The sequence below is a fragment of the Balearica regulorum genome, chromosome 24 (genome assembly GCF_011004875.1).
Source record: "Balearica regulorum gibbericeps isolate bBalReg1 chromosome 24, bBalReg1.pri, whole genome shotgun sequence".
In the NCBI taxonomy this organism is placed as follows: domain Eukaryota; kingdom Metazoa; phylum Chordata; class Aves; order Gruiformes; family Gruidae; genus Balearica; species Balearica regulorum.
The window spans coordinates 4,925,184-4,946,446 of record NC_046207.1 but is presented as its reverse complement, the minus strand read 5'-3'; the positions used below and the strand labels follow the sequence as shown (position 1 = coordinate 4,946,446).

Sequence of the window (21,263 nt, the reverse complement as noted above, 5' to 3'; positions counted from 1 at the left end):
GCTGAGACACGAATCTTCATGTTTCATGTACATGTAATGATACTCACAGTGAGATAACCTTTAAAAATATTGACCTGCCTGTTAATTACCTTTGATGGATAATTTCCTTCTACAGATTATAAAAATATAATACAGTGCAAACTTCTCCTGCAATTACAGGGTACTATTCAGGATTCAAAAGAAAGTACTTATTCCCACAATCAGCCAACAGAAATTAGCATCTCAGGCTGTTCCTGAGAATTGGAAGTACAACAGAAAGGCACAAATTAAAAAGGATACTTATATCTTCCTGTGGAACCTCCGGTGCTTGAAACATGCCTAAGAAATATTTCTGATCCAGTATAAGACTTCCAGTGCTCCCATAGTATAGATTCTCATCAGTTAAGCCTAATCAGTAATCTTAATTTTCCCTTGCAAATTGCAATTTTTATCCAAAGATCTCAAATGTGTGAGGAGCATCTGATAATCTTGGTATCTGTACCATAAGGTTACTATGTGAGTAAAACTAGCAGAGGTAGGGTAAAGATTTCCTGCTAAATAAATGTATCCCAGAAAAGTTACAAGATTTGTCCAAAGTCATATTGCAAGTATGTGGCAAAGAACCCAAAGAACCCAAAGACTTGTGAAGATCAGCATCCATGGCCTTGGAATAGGTTCCTGGACCTGTAGCCATGTCCAGAGAAAACCAAAGACTTGGCCTCAAATGAATGCAATTTCAGGACAAGAGGAGAATGTAACAAGTAGCTAATAATTTACTAACAATAATGCTCCTGTGTAAAAATATAAGCAAATCGGTCACACTATATAAACAGCTGATGATTCCCAGTTTATGTTTCTGAATTTCTTTTCCACTATTAACTCCAACCTTACCAGCGCTTGTATTAAAAATCCTTACTAATTGATAGGACAGCTTTTTTCTGCTTAAAGCTGACTTTTCCATCTAGACAGGAGCTAGGCCATGGCTGAAACCTGAGTTATGCCTCAAGCTGCCAAGTGAAGAAAAGCACTAAGAGATAAAATACATAGTTTCCTGTTTGAAAGTATTGTTCTCATGGCCACCTGCTTCTCTCTCAAACTGAGGGTTAGACAGTTAAATGTGGCACTTAATCACTTGTCCTTTCTCCAAAGTACAGAACATGGACTGCTGAATATGTATTAGCTCTGGTTCTGAGTAATAAACCACATCAAATGCCAAGAACAAACAATGGGTGACAGCGAAAATGAGGTGGCAACATAAAAGCAGCACTGAAAAATAAAGATCTGGCAACCAATGCTTTCATGAAATTAAAATTTTCAACTATATTTTAGTGATAAAATCACTCCTCTGGCCTAAATGTTTGCACTAAGCCCAGCCAATCTATCTTACTTTGGGTTGAAGTGAGGTGGAAGAAACAGGTGGGTGACAATTTCTTCATCCTATGCAAGAATCCACAGCAGTGTGGAAAACTCATGAGATTCCTCTTGGTACACTCCATAGATGACAATATCCACAGAAGGATGGGGTTTTTTCCCCATATTATGTGCTTTTATCCCCCTATCCTAGATGCTTTTTAGAGTTTGGTATTGGGACTGACTGCCCTGGTCCCAGAAGAGCTCACACAGATTCACGTGTTTGCTCAGAGGGTCACGGGGATGTCTGGATTCCCCTACAAAAAGGCCGTTTTTCCCTGCACCTTCTTTGGTACTAGCTCTGCCTCACATCCTGGAGATTCCTACTTCCACTGAAACAGGGTTTCCTCTGCAGGTACTTTCTGCTGCCAACTTCACGTCTGAGGGCGTGAGGGTGATCCTGCTATCAAGACTCCTTCAAAATTAGTTTATGCATCCATTTCCATCACTCTAAGGAAAAATTATTGCCAGTTGCTGAAAGCAGCTCTCAACAGAATCTCTTTTCCAAAAAAAAAAAAAAAAAGAAAAAAGGTTGGTTGGTTGGGTTTTTTTCCCTCTCAAAAGGAGGCAGCTCCAAAATAATTTGCTACATCCTGCATAGCATGGTAAAAGGAAGTACACATTGCAGCTGCACCTTGTTGGTACTTTCAGAAACAATTTCAATTCCCACTTTCTACTTAACGTCTCACCTTTTGTCTGCATCAAATGCAATTGCTTAGCCGTGGAGGACTAACTATAAACTCCAACTGAGAAGACTTTTCTACCGTTTTCTACTGTTTCTCACCACAAGTTCATGGCTCACAGCTTTTCACTCTTTTACAGAGTTATGCCAGTGTTCATGTAGCATAGCATGAACACTGGTTTGAGTTCCCCATGGCAAGCACTTGCTGACTGGCACAAACTGGGCAAGCCATCCTATGGTTCCACTGCGGAAAATAATTACCTCTGCATTTTCCATATTGCATGCTGACTGCTTGCAATACTTGTGTTTTCTTTAGTAACAGAGAAGGATGCACCTGAGTTCTGATCAAGGCTTTTCCACCACTGCTTTCCCCCAACAAACATCACTGCCGCTCCAGCTGTCGGTGATGTCCCACCAAAGCTCGAGTGCTTTTCAGTTTGCATGTAGGCATTTGAAGAACCTCAACGGAAAGATACACCTTCTGATGACTGAGAACAACAGACAGCAGAAGCCACTAGGGAAGAGGCTTTTTTTAACCAAATAAATGTTAGAAGGGTTGGAATTTTTCTGTCCTAACACACCTGTTACTGTTTAGAGTCTACTCTGCCTTCCTGACAACAATACAGAAGAAAGCTCTGGTACAAAGCAGTCCAAAGCAAAGACGGCTCAGTAGAGGTCAGCCTAAAACTAACCAAGTGGTTGTAGAGGTCTGAGGCAACCAAATTCCTTTTTTCAGCCCTGACTTTTGCTCTGTGTATGGGCACGCACAGGGAATATTGTGAGATCAGGAGATTGGCAGCTGTGTGGAAAGGTTTGTAACTGTCACTTAAAAATTGTATTGACATATTTTAATGAGATTAGGGAGCTTCCAGGCTGGTCTGCCTTAACCAAGAGGAAGGCAGCTCTAACTTCAAGTAGTAAAGGAAAAACACACAATTATCCCTAACAATACTAACAAAGTTCCCCCAGTTGAAAAAAGGAGTGCTATCATCTCTTCTATGCTCAGGAAAGTAAAGAGGTTGTAAGAGGAAAAAAACATTCATGGTGTCCAACTCAGGTAACTATTTTTCTTGAGGCAGTTCATGAAGCTAATATACACTGCAGAAAAAAATGTAGATTTTACACAACAAAGTACCAGTGTGATGCGTTAAGGCTGATGCACATGGTTTCATTTCCTGGGGAGATGATTACAAGATGAAAGACATACTCCAGAGTAATATTTTTGTTTCACCTGAAACATTGTAAAAACAATGGGTTCTGGAAAAACTCCAAAATAAAGCTGTGGTGGCAACTTCAGACTGAGTCACCACATGAACAGTGCTTGTATATGTGCTATAAAATGCATGAATAAAAAAAAGAAGTCAATAGCAGCAAACAGTTAGGACAAGCAGAGTGTTACCTTAGTTATTCTCTCTAGAAGGAAGTCTTGGAAGGAAAAACCCCCAATTACTATATTTAATCCAAGACCTTGGCATCAAATATAGAGAAAAGAACGTAAGTTTTGTACTGTTGTTAAGCAAAGTTTACCGGTAGTGTTATGAAAAGCACAAAGAATAAAACTCAGAAGCTATTAAAGACAACGGCACAAAAGGGTGATGTTGCTCAAGTGTTTTACAAGGAGTGGGGTCATAATCATGAAATCCTCAGCACATGCAAAAAGTCAACTGGATAACAAAGAAACTTAATCATCTTAATGTGGCATTTTAATGATGCTGCTGATTTGCTATGCCAATTCAGAGATAATGAGCCCCTAATGCTACAGATGTTCAGCCAGACTAAAGAAAAAAAAAGGAAAAAAGAAAAGCTTTTCTTGTATGCCATTTCCTAACTATCCAATTAAACAAATTGTGAAAGCATATAAATAGTTTACCAGATTTTGACAGCTGTTAATAGGATTCAGATGCCGAAGAACAAGAAGGGAGTCTATACGTGTGCATAATGAAGGATTCTTGTGACTACCTGGATTTGACAGGTATTAACTGATGATTCATCACCGTTATCTCCACAAACTGTCCCCAGAAATAGCAGTATAAAAACAAAAGCTAGTGTACTCATACTAGAGTTGGTGTCTTCCCAGAATGTGAGATTCCTTTACCTAAACCAGCTTGAAAAAGAACAGACATGTTTCAGAAACCGAAAAAGTTAGCGGAGTTTCTAGATTAAAGTCAGAATCCTGCATGTTTATGAAAAACACCTCTACAATGGAATTAACGCACTGTGGGGGAAGATATGTCACGAATTAAAAAACATCCATATTCCTTAATGAATAAAGAGAGGTTTGCAGTGCGTCCCATCAAAATTGTAAACTGAAAAAAAGCAATGCTATACCAAAGCTTTTTTCCTTAAATAACAAGAAGAAAACAATTACATGTCACATCCATGTATATATTGAAAATTTGGAGACTATAAGTAATGGGGAATTAGAAACTGTGAAGTGACACAATAGCAACATGAGATTATTTTTTTTAATAGAGGCAACAGAGAGAGAAGGCAACTTTTCTCCATGTCTGCCTTCTACACCACTGCAAATATCAATTCTAGGAAAGGGAAAGGAGTTCAAGTCTTTTTGGCCATATTCGGCTTTGTTTCTTCCACTGACTCCTGTGACAAGCTCCCTTTTTTTACAACAGAAGCAATGCTTTTATGAGATCATTGTTTGCCAACAAAAGAAGCAGCAATCACCTAGAAGCAGTATCAGCTTTCAGCTAGCCGGAGTGGCAACTACAACTCTCTGGAAATCCATAGATTTCACTTCCTTGACTTACTAAAAATTATTACTTGGACATATTGGCTTTGATTTTACCTTTCTGCCTTCCAGTATTTTCTTAGTACTCTTGTTCAGTATCCATTTTTGTACAAAACCTGAGCATCTATTTTGTTCAGATACTGTATAAAGCATACTTGAGCGGTAATTCCTAAATGAACCACTGCAGAATGCACCTGGTGGAAATTTCACTTCTAAAAATAGGAGAGAAACTTTCATAATTCCCCTTTGCGGAGTGCATGCTCTATGGTAATGAGTTTCCTTGTTTTTATTGTGACTTGAAACAAAAATAGAAACAAATCAAATTGAAATGCAGCACTGAGAATTGGAAAGGAAAAAAACAAAAACCAAACCAACACCAGGCATCATTTTCCAAGCACTCGGATGTGTATTTTCTACTTCATTAATACCAGTGTCTTTCTATCATTAAAACACAGTGTATTTATCTAGTTGTAGAATTAATTACAGCAACAACAACAAAAAATTAATCAAACAACACACATCATCTCCAAGGTCATGTGAGCCAGGAAACTTGAATTATGTAACTGGTTCTTAAAGCATCTTATTTAAATACAAGGATTTTTCTTATAAAGATGTATATTTCTGTGTGAATCTATAATTTCATACCTGATATTTGCCTTCTATTACCAATTTCTACTTGATAATAATCTAGTGGGTTTTTTACGACTTTGATTCAAAAGGTTTCCAAAATATGTTAAAGTTATACTAACAGAAGCTGCAATAAAGGAAAAATGTTATCCCAGATTGAGTGCTACCAAAGCTGGAGTTAAACAGGACAAGGGCACAGCAACACCAGGCAGCAGTGGGCCACGGGTTAGGGAAGTAAATGAAAAATAATGCATTTAACTGACACTACAAAGAGAATTTGGGGAAGCAGAATGTTATTACCTGAGTCAATGTGACTGAGGGACAGAAAACTATGGTTATTACAATGCTAAAACAATAACGGGATTTTATTTTTATTCTTTTAATTACAAAAAAGCATCAATAGCTTGCCATTTTTCCTCAGCTGCCTATACCTGCAGTGTTGCGCAGGAGCACTGAGGATCAGAGGGAATGTCATTCCACATCCCTGGACCAACAGTGCCCAGATCTTCCAAAGCCTGTCCCAGATTAATTTTCATTTATGACACCTGTTAACATTATCCTTTCAAATCTTAATATCTTTAAATTCTCCTTCTTAAAAAAAAAACAAAAGCCCACAGAAAAAGATGAAACTGTACAAGTTCTTTCCTTCTGTTACAGTTAAGATAACATCACTCAGAAAACATTTCTAAAATTACAATTCCTAAAGTCCAGAAAGCCAGATACAATCACAACCGTTAAATCAGACTTCAATTAGACAGTTAATCAGACAACATCTGGACCTAACAGTCAGACTGAAAAAGGCCACATGTTAAATTCAGATAATCGCCTGCATTAGTTATATCAAGGGACCTATTACTAATACGACCACTCAGGCATGATTGTCTCTGGTCAACTGCTTTTTCAAATGAACTTCAAATCTGAGAAGTTGAAAGTGTAGTTTCATTTAGCCTTCTTAAATCATGTCCCAAAAATCTTTCTTACAATGCAATGTACTCTTGAGTTTGATACTAGAAAAATATCATATGAAAATAAAATCTAATACTATGAAGAACAGGAAAATCTATGACAAATATCAATGGAATTTTAACACCTATAAACTGAAGACAGGAGCTTGGTTAAGAGGTTGTTCAACACCATCATCTTCACAAAACTAAGTGTATTGATTTGATTGAATTAGAAAAAAAAATTCAGTAGTAAATAATCCAGATTTCAAAACTTGAATTTTAGATTACAAGTACATTCTCTTCAAATTGAGGTTTTTCTAATTAAATACTTCTGGTTTACTTTTAGCCTGGTCTTCTACAAAAGTGTATGCATCCACTCAGTGTTCCCTTTGTAACATTCAGACCCGTACACCAAATTCAATCTTGTCTGGCAGAGGGGAAGGCTTCTCAGAATTCCTCTAGTCTGACAAGTGGCCTGTTCAACAGATGGCCCAGGAGTACCTGCTTCTCCCAAAATCACTCCTGGAGGTGGTGCTCCTGCATCAGGAGAAACAGCCAGTGCATCTGGCATGCTTGGCAGGTGAGGAGCAGCAACAGACTGTTCAACAAGAATATATGGAATTGAGCTCTGAATTAAACAAAGTTCCTAACAGCTCCTGCAGAGCAGCAGAAGGAACAAAAACAGGAACAAGGACTGGAGCACTTGAATGCAGTGTATCAGGAAAAGGTGTTGAGAATACAGCAAAGCTAGCCTGAGGTACCAGAAGTCCCAGGGCTCAGTTCAGTTTAATATCTTTATCAATGATCTGGACTAGGGGATCAAGTGCACCCTCAGTAAGTTTGCAGAGGACATCCAGCTGGTGGGGACTGTTGATCTGCTTGAGGGCAGGAAGGCTCTGCAGAGGGATCTGGACAGGCTGGATCGATGGGCTGAGGCAACTGTATGAGGTTCAACATGGCTCAGTGCTGGGTCCTGCACTTCGGTCACAACAACCCCATGCAATGCTACAGGTTTGGGGAAGAGTGGCTGGAAAGCTGCCTGGTGGAAAAGGACCTGGGGGTGTTGGTCGACAGCCGGCTGAACATGAGCCAGCAGTGTGTCCAGGTGGCCAAGGCGGCCAACAACTTCCTGGCTTGTATCAGAAATAGTGTGGCCAGCAGGACCAGGGCAGTGATCATCCCCCTGTACTGGGCACTAGTGAGGCCACACCTCAAGTTCTGTGTTCAGTTTTGGGCCCCTCGCTACAAGAAGGACATTGAAGTGCTGGAGCGTGTCCAGAGAAGGGCAATGAAGTGGTGAAGGGGCTGGAGCACAAGTCTGATGGGAGCAGCTGAGGGAACTGAGGTGGTTTAGCCTGAAGAAAAGGAGGCTGAGGGGAGACCTGATCGCTCTCTACAACTACCTGACAGGAGGTTGTAGCTAGGTGGGGTCAGTCTCTTCTCCCAAGTAACAAGCAATAGGACAAGAGGAAATGGCCTCAAGTTCTGTCAGGGGAGGTTTAGATTGGATATTAGGAAAAAATTCTTCACCAAAAGGGTTCTCAAGCACTGGAACAGGCTGCCCAGGGAAGTGGTGGAGTCACCATCCCTGGAGGTATTTAAAAGATGTGTAGACGTAGCACTTGGGGACAAGGTTTAGTGGTGGACTTGACAGCGCAAGGTTAACGGTTGGACTTGATGATCTTAAAGGTCTTTTCCAACCAAAACAATTCCATGATTCTAAAATATGGCATCTAACACACAAGGCAAACTTTGCATAATTCAAAGTCTGTCAGCAACAAGACACAAGCCCTCCGCAAACCAAGCTTCATCAATTCCAATGCTCATGGAACTATTTGCTGCATTTTAGCAAAGTTTTGACTCTTGTAGATTTATTTCTGCTTTCCGAGACCTTTCCGAAAAGCACAAACAGTAGCAAACCTGCCCCTTAAATTCACACATTTTGTGCCAAATGAACAGCCTAGTTTGGGGGCAAAACGTGAGTCATCTTAATTAACTGATTTCCTTTCCACCAACCCATATTTCTAAAAATGGATTATTTTCTACAATGACATGTGATTTGAGTTCCTAGGGCTGCTTTCTTCATCTTCACTTATTTCCTGCTGGGGGGGGAGCGTGGGGAGGGAACACACCACAACGCATCTACCCTGGACTAGATTTTATTTCGATGCCAAAGGAATAAGTATATCTCTCACTTTTAATTTCAAGGAATTATTTTGTATGAATCAGAGATACACATTATAGAACAAGTGAAGAAAAAGTTATGGAAAGGAGTCCATCATCTCTTGAATAACGGCATGCATCCATTCTCCTTCCAGACCTTATCTTGTCTGATAGCTTACACTGATAGTCAGGGTATCTCAAAAGCAAGTTCTATTTTCTGCTAACTATAATGAGTTAATTAGAATAAGAAATAGCTGCAGTTTTCTGATTATTTCAAGGCAATCAGAACATACAAGTTTCTGTATCAGGCCTGGGTGCTCTGAGCCACCGGTTATGCAGGATAGTCCAAGCTGATGTCAATCATTTACAGGCTGTGGTGACACAACTGACGGTGTTGATGTCACTGAACGTGCTTGGCAGCATTCCTGCTGCTGCTCGTACAGTACTGTAGAGCTAAAACAAAGTCAAGAGGATCTTTTGTTGATAACACTCAGATGCAACTTTCAGTTCATACATAGCCACCAAAGCAGAGACCTGACACAGTTAAGCAGTACAGACTCCTTGCCTGGTTTTAACACTTACAGAAATCCCCTGTTAAGTGAACTTCTGCAGCACAGTACTGCTGATGTTGTGAGATAACCCCTGAGTCCCATGAGCGGTAGGGCTCGATCTGGGCTTGGGAGATGTAATATTCTGATAAAAAACGGCACTTCCTTTTCAGGCAGATAAGTGCGTGTGCTAACAGCACCACTGGAACCTCAGTACGCGCCTAAGCGAGGGTTTGTCATCCTCTCCGGTCTCACTCCAGCCTTTTAACCGCCCCCTTTCACACACCTAAATGCAGCAGCAATTAGCATCCATAAACCACAAATGTGGCTTCTATTTCTTTTTATTTCACAACCATGAAAGCTAGCTAACATTCATAACACCCAAAAAGTTGTCTGCCTCAACAGATGAGGGAATTAAGACATAATTAAATACTTGTGCTTGACTGTGACTCCCATAGGAAAGAACGTGGCTTTTTTTAATTTAATTTTTAAATTAAGGACGCTTCAACTTTGGCCACCAAAGGTAACAGTGTTGGGGCCGCATAAAGAAACAAGGGAAATTAAGTGCTTCCTCCCCTATCTGTCTCATTGCTTGTCTCTTTTCAGACCAGATACAGGAAGCACCATGGGAACAGTGTATTTTTATGGTTGCAGGCAAGCATACACCATGTGCACCACAGCATGCAGCTTCCATTCCCTTGAGGCAAAAAAAGGCTTTTTCTTTTTTTTTTTTTTCTTGTTCTCCATCAAGCTTTTAATTAACATATTACTACAGCCTTCTGCCTGATTGTGCCCTATACTTAGCAATCATCATAGGTGAAGCCCTTTTAAAAAGGGTGTATAATAGGACAGGTTGAATTGTTTTTATTGAGTGGCATCTCATGTTTTTTAGTCCGAACGAATAACACATCAGCCAGTGCATCCGCACGCACTCAGAGAAGTACAAATATGGAATTATTAGCTGAAAAAGTGGATTTTCTTATACCAGAAGAGCACCAGTTGTGATGACATCCCAGCCCTATACATTATTTAGTGCCTTTATGAAGTTTCTGTAGCCTTTTGAAAGGACCGCAGTACCACTTTCTGCAGACCTAACATAAAGGCTCCACCAAATTAGGTACACAACTTCTAGATTTGACCAGGCTCCAAATTCTGTTCAAAGTCTCAGAATAAGCCCCCATGATGTATTTAGAGTGTCACCTATTAATAATGCAAGATTCAGAAGAAAAATGTATAATCCAAGAAGCTGGAAGGTTACTACTCACTATGAATGCTCAACGAAATATGGAAAAAACAGACAAAATTGAAGAAAGACATGTTACAAACATTAAGGCAGTGGAAAGCAGGCTATCGAATGCTTGATCTCACTCTACGAGTCAGTGGCCTCACGTTCTTATGATGGCCTTCAGCAGATGGAAAAAACCCCATGGGCATGGATCATGCAGGGGTTCAGGATTAAGAAAAAAAAAAAAGGAGGGTTTCCTGTGATGCAGGCTATCATCAACGATGAATTGTGAAGATACTGAAGCGGAATTGCTCATTCACAAAATGGATGGATCACGAATACCATGATTAACATTTATGAGAACGACACAAACATCTTTCATTATTTCTCTTTAAATTTGATAGGCAATGAGGGTTTTAGTGATCACACCTGGAAAAGTGCCAAATAGAGCTGGTTTGGTTTTTTTTAAACAGGTAGACTTTTCAGGTGTAGGCAGGACATAATCCATTTCCCAAGAGCCATCACCATGATGATATTTCTATTTTGTGATTCTGGAGAATACTACGTATTCATTTTTACCAGGGTTAGTGATCCCCGAACGATAATACTCCCACCAGGGCAGCACTGTCAGAATGTGGTTTCACTTATCTAGAAGTAAGAGAGATAGTTATTGACCCACAAGGACTGCTCAGTGACTAATGTAGCTGCCACTGTTGACCTGCAATTTATATAGTAGGCATGACACGAAAGCTAAGATTATTTCTGAATTTTAGTATCCAACAGCAACTGAACTGGCATTGTTAGGAAGAAATTTAAATGCGCCTACTGATATTCACATAGCCTAGAGTTCTAGTGCAGCGTGCTTAAATATTTAAGATTTATTGTGCTTCCGTATCAGAATGACTGTAGAGAACTGTATGTGAAGCAATGAAGTAAACACAACATATATATATTTTATTTTGTGCCATTTTACACTGAGCTACTGTAGCTATCTTTTTTTGTACAGTTAAACCAGCTTTCTCCTAGCAATCATCTCTTTATTCCTATAGCGAGAATCAAAGAATAGAGCACCGTGGTACTGAGTAGGTTCACGCTCCCTTTATAATGAATGAACTCTCTAATGGTAAGGGAGTCTATCAGAGAGTGCCCTGATGTTTTATTGATATTTATAGCATTATCTTTGAGATGTACATTTTCAGTATTTGCATTCCAGAACAAAATGTAAAGAGACTTTAAGAGATCAGCAGCAATATAAAAAATGAATGGTATATTAGAACAGTATCAATATCAACATTCTCTCACAAGCGTTTGAGTTATACCTGACTTAAATATATGGAAAAGAGTCTGAGAAATGGTACCAAAGCGTAGGATAGTCAAGGAATTGAAGAAAGACTTGCTAGATGCCATGAAGCTGCATCTGCAAGAGGTATAGACAGGGGTCCTGGAATGGGAACGTGGTGAGAAGGTACAGCAATTCCTCTTGGATGGTCAATATTGAGGGGTTTGTGAAAGAAACCCTGTCCTTGCTTCCCTTATCCACAGCTTAGTGACTAGGAGGAGTGAGGGGACACTGGGAAAGAAGAGGTAAAAGAAATGAGCTAGTGCAAGTGGAAATGACATAAGGACTGGACAAATAGCTGGAATACGGCTGTGAATATTTTATGTGCTGTGGGATCTGAGAGATCACATGCTTTCGCTGTGGAAAGGGCTCAAGTGTTCCATGTTCTGTGGATAAAAACATTAAACTTCTCTTTTTAGAGAGAAGTTACCCTTTTTAGGGTAAGCAGAGCAGAATTCACCTGCCCAAGCTAGATTCTACACCACAGAAGTCTCTGCTAAGCTATTCTCCACTGACTATAAATGGAGCCTTGCTAAGAAGCAGCTACTTTGGAGACACGAGGCATTTCATCCTAAGTCAGACACTCAAATTTGGTCAGAAAACCTGTGTGCTCTCTCTCTCCACCAACTGTCAAGAAAGGCCAGACACCAGCACAGTTCTAGACACTGGTGCTGTAGATACCTAAGCGAGATTAATTTCACCATCCTCATGGACTCTTTTGCTAGTGCAGCACTCCTTCGACTGTTTTATGTTGTTTTGTACTTTGTCGATAAATAGATAAAAGTTTAATCTTTAATAATGCAAAAGTTTAACATCTGAACATTTAATTTCAGTCCAAAATAAAGTCATCACGTTTATGTTACAGGGAACAACCAAGGCTACTTGGGCAACCAAAACAGAGACAATTCTTTAGTGATTTACTTGATGCATGTGATACGTAAATGCTACCTCAAAACTACTAACCAAAGCCACAGACATAATTTGTCTTGACACTGCTGTACTGCCATGGACATGCAGTACTTGAAAGACAACATGAAACTGGTAAAACAATGTCTGTCTTTTCCCCAGTATATGTATACCACATCCTCTACCAGGCAGCATTTTTCACTGTTTGTGGTTGAGAACTGGCATAAATGAACACATTCAGCTCACTGGCAGGAATGTTTATTAATGCTGTGATTTCAGTTTACGAACTTCTAGATCCAGGAAGAAATTCAAAGTCTCCTGCTCTACATCTATGTCATATACACATATACGAATCCTGAACTCTGAAGGCCTGTAAGATTGCTGGGTCCAGGAGCTGCTGCTTTTATCTTTTATCTATTAAAGTGAAGAGGGCTTACTAGTTTTTAAAGATACCCAAAAATATGCATTTATGTAAGACCTCTTAAATTAAAAATAGCGCATATTGTTTTCATATTTTATTCATACCAGTGCCTTCTTTCAAAGCTGTATAGGAAGGGTTTACTGTTTAATTTGAACAATAAACACGGTAAACTGACCAACCTTCTGTTCACCCACAGGTTAAAGTAGAGGATTACTGCTACAGTTTTAAATTCTACAAGGCTGAGTTGTCCTGTCAATTTAAGGTAACTTGTCCTTTCTTTCAAAAAAAAAAAAAAATTGTTATTTTTCAGATCTCAGAGTAGCTTAACAACATTATAAAAAGTGAAGTCCTAACACACGCATTTGTGCTATGCAAACTACTTCTAAGAATTTGTATGCTACAACACACATTAAAAGAGCTCACCAGATGCACCTGCTTTTTTATCTTGCTATCCATATTTCATAGATCCCGTAAAAGTGACCTTTGTAAAACGCACGTGAGGTTCCCTGATAGAAAACAACTGGTCCTCCTTTAGAGCATGTTAAACCACTCTAAAATGTAATGGTATCGTTATTCCTTTTACAGACATGCAGGCAAACCAGAGCCATGATCCAGAAAAAAACTTGTTTTCACTCTCATAGCATAATCAGATGAATAAAAACTCCAATATAATTATTATTTTTCAGAATTCAATCTCCACTTTACCTCCTGCTTCTTCATTAGACTGATTGTGTTCCTTCATATCTTCCGCATTATCCATACTTTCCATTTCCTGGGATTTGTTCAGATTACAGTCTGTCAAAACTTCTTGTCCTTCTGAAAAAAAACCAAAACAAAACACCCAACAAACCAATAATTATCTATTTATGGTTCAAGAATATTTCCAGGTGGTTACCTCAAAGTATCTGCAAACTCCCAATGCCCACAATGTTCTTCCTATAGATGTATTAGTTGCAGTTTGGTTGAATGGATTTGTTTCCCAAAGTCATATACAAACTCTTGCACAGAGTACACACCTTTAACTAAGTCTTAAGCTTCTGCTCAGATTTAACTATGCTGGAGATTGTTCTAAATGAGAACAAACCAGGAATAAATTCCAGTATACGTAACTCTATATAACATATGTATTCTGATAACTGCTGTTAGCAGGTAAGCAAGCTCTTCAGAGCACGGAAAAGGAATCACAGCTCTACTTTGTTCATTTGGGCAAAATATTAATCATTCTGGCCCCAGGCCAGGAAACTGCTCAAGCACATTTAATCGGAAGCCTCTTTGAACCCAGTTGCACTCCTCTGCTTGTTTCACGTATGTCTTTTTAAACATCAACTTTATCAGAATGTTTTCTGCTGATCACTGAGGCAGCAATATGTCCTAGAAATGCAAACCTCTCTTCTCTGAAATAAAATCAAATTTTTACTATAGTGAAATTTATTTGGGTGAAGTTTTTCAAATAAAGCCTCTTTCATAAAATCCATAATACAGGCTAACTCAATATTATGTATATCTGTAAATGTCAGATCAGTATTTTGTTTTTAAAAAGCTGACTGTTTTCTTTGAAGGATCCTGTGAATTTTTAAAGTTCACAGCAACATTTTGAAATTGCTGTTAAAATCATTTAAGTTGTTTGACTTATTAACAGTTGGACAGTAAAAAACCCTCAATCCTTTTCAAGCTAAATATCACATTGGATCTGAAAAAAGTTTTATTTTTTGATTAACAAGAAAGTAAAACACTTATCCAACTCACACAAGAGGTTTGTTTTCGTATTTTCAGAAATGCAGTCAACCAGAAGAATCACATTATTCTTGCTTCCCTAATCAAAACTTCCAGCTTTCTTTGGAAAACATTTCCTTTCCCACTATAGTCTTTTTTTTTTCCTCCAGTATCATATTCTAACATTATATTGAACTTCCACAGCTTTATTTCAATTCTAGAATTTACTTTTTGCCTTCAATGCCCATCTTCGTATTTGTGTGTTCTATTCAGTGTCCTGAGAACCTAAACAAGCTGCAATTCATATATTTTTCTCCATTTTAATTTAAAATTTTCAAGAGAGGGTGAAAGAACATAACTTGAACAGCATAGTACCTGCAGCCATGGGCTGTTCCTGAGAATTACTTAGGTCCATACCTGCCTGTGAATCTGCAAAAGACAGAAAAGCAGTCTGAGTTGCTTAATATTTAGAACCATTCATGACACAGTTGTTATAATCTTATAAATTTCTGTTTTCTTGCCTGAAAGCAAAATTGAAAAAGAAACATTCTCAAAGAAATAAATATAAAATAATTGTTATGTTTCATTGTACAACTTCTTTATATCTTGAGCATTGGCATGTACCTGAAAAAGGGATTAAGTATTATTTTCTAACTTAAAAATAATATAGAACAGAATAGCTTGCACTTTCGATTTAACATCTCATTTTGCACCCTATGAGCACAGCATAGTGGTAGTAACTCTATATGAAGTGAATTTCTGTGAAGCAGAAAGTACAAGATATTTTTACATTCCTTTCCAATAAAAAGGGAAAAATCCATTATCTTCATAAGATCTAGTTGGTTTTAATGGGAATGCAAGTCTAATTCCCATTTAGAAATTCTGATAGGGATCACATGTCAGGAATTTTTAAAAAAATTTAGAGGACTGCACATGCGGCCTGGTTTCCAAAAGTGCTGAGCACTCAGCAGACTGCTCTGAAGACAATATATGCTGCAGATATTTACATCTCCCACTCCAGTGCCCAGATTCAGGCTGGCAAGTTTGATTGGAGGCAGCTATCTGACCTGTCCAGTTAAGTCTTTACTCAATGCCTTGCTGTCTTGAGATTTCGTTGATACGAGGGTTGATTTTCTTAACAGTGTCACAGCTACCTGCTTCCTTCCTCCTTTCTCTCCTCTAGCTTTTTTCCCTCTCTTTTTACATGCCAAAAAACATTTTATCATTTTTTAAATTAAAAAAAATAGCTCCAGAACTTGTAAAATTCATTCCTAGCAGTTACATAACAGAAATACACATGCAGTGGCCATGAGGTGTTAACCACTAGTGACATTTACCCCATAATTATCTATCTTTACCACCACTGCATATGGAACATTTTTGTGGTCTCTGCAACGTCAAAATATAAAGCTGTTAACTCTACAGCAAAGAAGCCTAGTATCAGATGAGGCTATCCAAAAATCTGCATGAATAGAGGATGAGCTGATGCATCCAGAGAAGAGAAAAAAAGCAACAATAGAACTATCCAACAAAGGTTGAAAGGTTTTTTTAAATGTTTGGTTCTGTTTTTTCCTAAACGAAAGCATTCAGCTTCCATTTCTCAATAATGGGTCTATGAGTTACATTATGCATGTAGTTCCCATTACTCTTAACTAGCTATTACCAAAGAGCAGCAAGAAAAAACCAACGCATTTAAGGATGGACTCATTAATAATTCAAGCCATCCAGCAGTGGCCTGAGCTCTTCAGGGTGTAACTCCTGACTAGAGACAAGTTGTTAAGCTATTAGCACTTATGAAATGTATCCTAAAATTAAATCAGAGCTCCTATCCTTTCATGCAAATCTAGCATGAATGCAAGCTTTGCATTAAGTGTCTTTTATTAGAGCTAAGAATGTTGCCTTAACTTGTGTCATAAGCAGAGTCACAGAATTAAGTAGCAAAAAGTTCAAACATTTACTAAATCTGTATTTTTAAAATAAATCAGTAAAATCAAGGAACCCCATAGTTACTGCTCGTAATTTGTCTGTTTCGTTTTATCATACCAGGAAAAGTGAGGTCCCAAAAAGCAAATAGAGCAGTTTATACTGCAAATGATGATGGGGAAACATCAGTAAATACATGGTACATTTCTCTCTAGTATTGATTTAATTTTACATTGCAATAATAGATACTTAAATTACACAAACGCTTGTAATTGTGCAAATAATTAATCTTTGGGCAAGACAATGAAATCCCCATGATTCCGCAAATTTTAATTGCATTCAGAAATCCTGTGCAGTTGCCCCATTTGGGTGATAAAGCACTGAACTGGTCAAAGCCCCGAGATTAAGCAGAAAGAGTGCCTGCCGGGTGGGGGGGGAGAGGTGTGGCTTGGAAACTTTACAGCAATTCTGCCATCCCCAGGGTTGCCAGGAGGTCTTGAAATGAAAAATCAGAGCCCCTACGCAGCTGCTTCTAATCAGATAATTCTGCATCTATTTCTGTAGAAATAAGATTGTTTTAGAAACCATTGTATCCCCCAGGACGTCTCCTGAACGCACAGTCACTCCACTCAGGATGCATACGTTGCTAGAGCTTTTTGGGTAAATGGCACCAGCACAAGGTTCTGTGCACAGGGCTCAGTGCAATGCCCCGAACAGTCAACCGACTGTTCTGAGCACCCCTGAATCGCAGCTATGGGGTAACCTGCTGGAGAACAACACTGCCTGAACCGTGCAACCGCCCAGCAGGACCAGTTCATCTACTTAATGCTGAGACGGTCTCTGCATATTTATTTATGTTTTGTTAGTTCCTGCCCACGATGGGCTCCTGGGCAGTACAATCCTTCTGAAGAGATAAGAACAATGACACACTGTATAACGTCTCTCTTTTCTGTTGAGAAATATCCCAGACTTCGTATCGTTTTCAAGCCTCCAAGCTCCACTCATCAGTACTTGGTTTCTTTATGATATTAGTCTCAAGTAACTTCTTACAGCCTTAGTGGTCTCTTAATATTTAACCTCAGGTCTCTTTCCCAAGCAAAGTATTTTAACCCAGATCCTTCACTGTGTCACGTAAGTGTGCTAGAAGGAGAAGGTCTAGGAAGCTTCCATCCCCAATTCTGTACAAATAAGACCATATTTCTACCTAACATTCAGAAAAGCACAATGTGGGAATTCACTTACAGAACACGTTAGTCTTCCCAAGCTTCAAAGAGATCCACTGACTAGGGTGCATGGAAAGGCGACGCTTGTCTGTGTGTGTCGCAGCTGACACACAATGCTCATTTACAAAGCAGAAGTAAAATACATGTGCCTTTGAAACCAATCCTTAGCCATCCTGTGTTCTACGCCAATAGCCAAAGTGAGCAAAAATATTCAAATAGCTTGCTAAAAAAGTGCTATGGCATTTTAATACCTAACTGTATTAATACTTTGTCCTGGTATTTGATCAGTTAATAGAAGCAACAAAACAGACTATTTGTATTTTAACCCCCTTACAATTGATGTTTTTCAAGTAAACGATGGCACTAATCCCTTCCATCGCCAACATAGCTGTAAGCAACAGAACAGGAGGTACATCTTGAATTATTATAATCTTACCTGCTTGCCTCCAAAGTGAAAACCAGAACATTGACTTTTTACTGCCAGCTGCAGTTTTCAACCCAACAGCATTGCAAGGAGGACATCTTTTTAAATCCCGTATGCTCTTAGTCCTCCTATCACAGCATATGGAGCAAATACAGCTTGTTTCCTTGTCTCTGTGTCGTCATAAGAGGCACAAGCAAGCCAAAATAAAACCACACCAATCTCGGCCCCTGCCTACAGGTAAACTACCACAGCCTTATCCCTAAATGCTCGCAGTAGAGCCAGCGCCTTTGCTACGTACAGCAGTCAACCTCTTTCACCCCAGCATGTTTTTCACCTTCAACCCACATTAAAGAGAGAAAGCCTATCTAATTTCCCTGCTGAATGGCCTTCTTCAGCATTTACAGTCTCAACGGCTTTCTGAAGAACGTACCTGGACCAAATAAACTCTTTGCAGGGTCTCTAACACTTTGTTGTTCTTAAGAACCATGTAATGTTTGAAATGACATGGGCATTTTAAGTGCACGTCATTTTGGGAAGAAATCCTGATAAGCAATGTGTAACATTTTTCTCATATTGTAGCATATGATCTTCTGAAAATAGCAGAGTAACTTTTAGTAGTCCAAGATGCTCATCCCAGTGGAGCAAATGGAAACGACAGCACGAGGTCAGTCCTTGTGATCTTTGCAAAAAAATCCAGTCATGAAGAGGTACAACCCAGCAGACCACAGATTTTGGCTTCCTAGACCCAGGTCTCCAACACCTACTCTTGCCAGTGCCCATTTCCCGGTCAGTGACCGTACTGAGCCTCCTCACACCAAGCACAGAAAATCAAGGACAGAAATGTCACCCCTTGGTCCTCAACAGCAAATTCCCTGTCAACTCCAGTGGAACTGAGATTTTCCCAAGACCCATGAGAACAGAGACACGTAGCAGTTATTGTATCCAGAGATAATACTGTATATCACTGTCTTTTACATTAACTTCATCCCACACATAACAAGCTCAAGCACATTAACTGATCCTCATAATCCCCACATACAGAACTAAAACCTGAAGGATTATTTGCATGTTAACTTGTAAGTGTACAAGAAATAGGAACACAAAAAAGAGACTTCTTAAATAATCTCAGCTGTACTGGCAGAAACACGCTTATTTTTCTAATCAGACACTAAAATTACTGACATACCTAAAGAGCTTTCTTCTCCCACAAAAGACATACAGCGGACCCAACTTGATCAAGAAAACAAAGATGCATTTTTAAGTGCCAAACTGCCACAAGACCCATTCTTTCAAAACGTTAGTTATATCTCTAAAGCAGTGATAGTCTCAGTTAAGTCAAATTCTATGAGAGTAAATATTTAAGTACATTTAAAAAACCTTTAGCAAAGGAAAATACATTTTTTAAACAGACAACTACATCTAACTTAAAATAACCAAAAAACTCAAGTCATTGAGTCACAGCGGAATCTAAACTCAAGCCCTTAAAACGATGAGTTGAAATAGTCTAGTAAGAACATCCACCTCCAAACTAATAAATCAAGGGATGCTTTGCAATGCTTCTGCACCAGGCTGGTTAAAAACACTCGTAATTTTGCTTTTCTTCAAAAGCGAATTACACTGTAGCCCAAGATTAACCCGCAACTTGTTTTTTGCTGGCTCTGAAAAAGTTACGTGCACGTTTTACAAGCGAAAAGAAACCAACACGCCCTTTAATTCGTTAAAACCTAGAATACGAACAGTAGATAAAGCCAGCTCCAAAACCCAACTTCATCATACATGTTGTGATGTTTCTGAAATTAAACAGAGAGGGGGGGAAAAAGCCCCGTTCGTTTCCTGTTTAATTGCAACACGCGATTAGATTTCTCCCCCAGAGGCTGCAATCTGTTCGCAGAAAGCGCTGAAGAAGCCGCTTGGAAGTAAGCGGGAGGTGGAGCACGGTACGAGCGCCCCGAGCGGGGTCGGCAGGGAAGAAGGGGGAGCGGGCAGCGCCTTCGCCCCCCGCCCCGGCCCGGGGAAAGAGCGGGGTTGTTTCTCACCTTCCATGCTCCGGCTGCGGCTCCCGGCTCCACCTGCCCGCCCGGGCTCGGGGACTGTCAGCGCGGTCGGCGGGAGTTCACCAGCCTCGCCTCGCCTCCTGCCCGCCCGCCGCGGGCACCGCGACATCCGGCCCGGCGCGGCGGAGGCGCTCAGCGGGCGGAGAGCGGCGCCGGGCGGCGGCGAGCGGAGCCGACCCGCTCCCACAGCGCCCGGCCCCGGAGACTTGCCTGCCTTGGAGCTCGCCGGTGGTGCTAAGCGATGGCTACTTGGTGCAGACACCGGCACGAGTGGCCCCCTTGGGAGGGAAGGCGGCGGAGCACGGGTGGCTGCGGGCAGAGCGTGTGTTTTGGGAGGGCTGAGGGTGGCCCCAGCCGTTTTCGTAGGACAAATGGCATCACACTATGAAGAGCATCTCCAGAACGGGAGGCTGACATCAGTCCAAGCGCCGCGCTCTCCTCCAGCAGCCTGGCGAAGGCTGTAGATGTGGCCATCCTGCAGCAGGGATCCAGGGGCGATGGCCAGCGCATGGCAACCTGAAAGACAGCACGGGCAGATGGTGAACCTTGGGGCAGCAGAGCCAGGAGCACCCCTGCTCTCACACCACACGCTGAGGGGACAAAACAAAACACGGGAACCACCTGTGCTTTAGAGAAAACATCCCTCTCCGTTTCATGGGAGACAAGCTCTTTCCCCACCATCAGAGGTGGCTCCACAGGTAAAGAAGCCATGGCAGGTCCTTAGGCAGGGAAACTGTCAGGAATGGGACCAAGGGTAGCAACTCCAGGAGCAATAAACCAACCTAAGAAGAGTAACCCTACCCTGAGGGCTCAGACACCCTCCCGTGTTGAGGCCAAGCAGCCAGGTAGTCACTCATCTCGAGCTAGGTCAACAGTTCCCTCCAACCCACGCCTCCACTCACAAGTGTATCCGACAAGAAGCGTGCTGCGTTTCCC

The 21,263-nt window shown here is 40.3% G+C and overlaps 1 protein-coding gene across 5 annotated transcripts in view; it reads right to left on the bottom strand.

Annotated features, from left to right (window-relative positions):
• IKZF3 (IKAROS family zinc finger 3) overlaps positions 1 to 20,435 on the bottom strand; it is a 37,935-nt gene extending 17,500 nt beyond the window's left edge. For 3 of the 5 annotated variants that reach the window (XM_075775177.1, XM_075775180.1, XM_075775181.1), the window contains exons 1-3: positions 17,869 to 17,958; positions 15,079 to 15,132; positions 13,696 to 13,806 (exon numbers count right to left, since the gene is read on the bottom strand). In XM_075775177.1, the coding sequence (XP_075631292.1) occupies positions 13,696 to 13,806; positions 15,079 to 15,132; positions 17,869 to 17,920 (217 nt within the window). In that variant the 5' untranslated portion in view covers positions 17,921 to 17,958. Of the gene's footprint in view, positions 1 to 13,695; positions 13,807 to 15,078; positions 15,133 to 17,868; positions 17,959 to 18,285; positions 18,376 to 20,309 lie in introns of those variants that run through there. The other 2 variants (XM_075775179.1, XM_075775178.1) reach the window with 2 other exon arrangements.
• Positions 20,436 to 21,263: the final 828 nt, after the last annotated feature.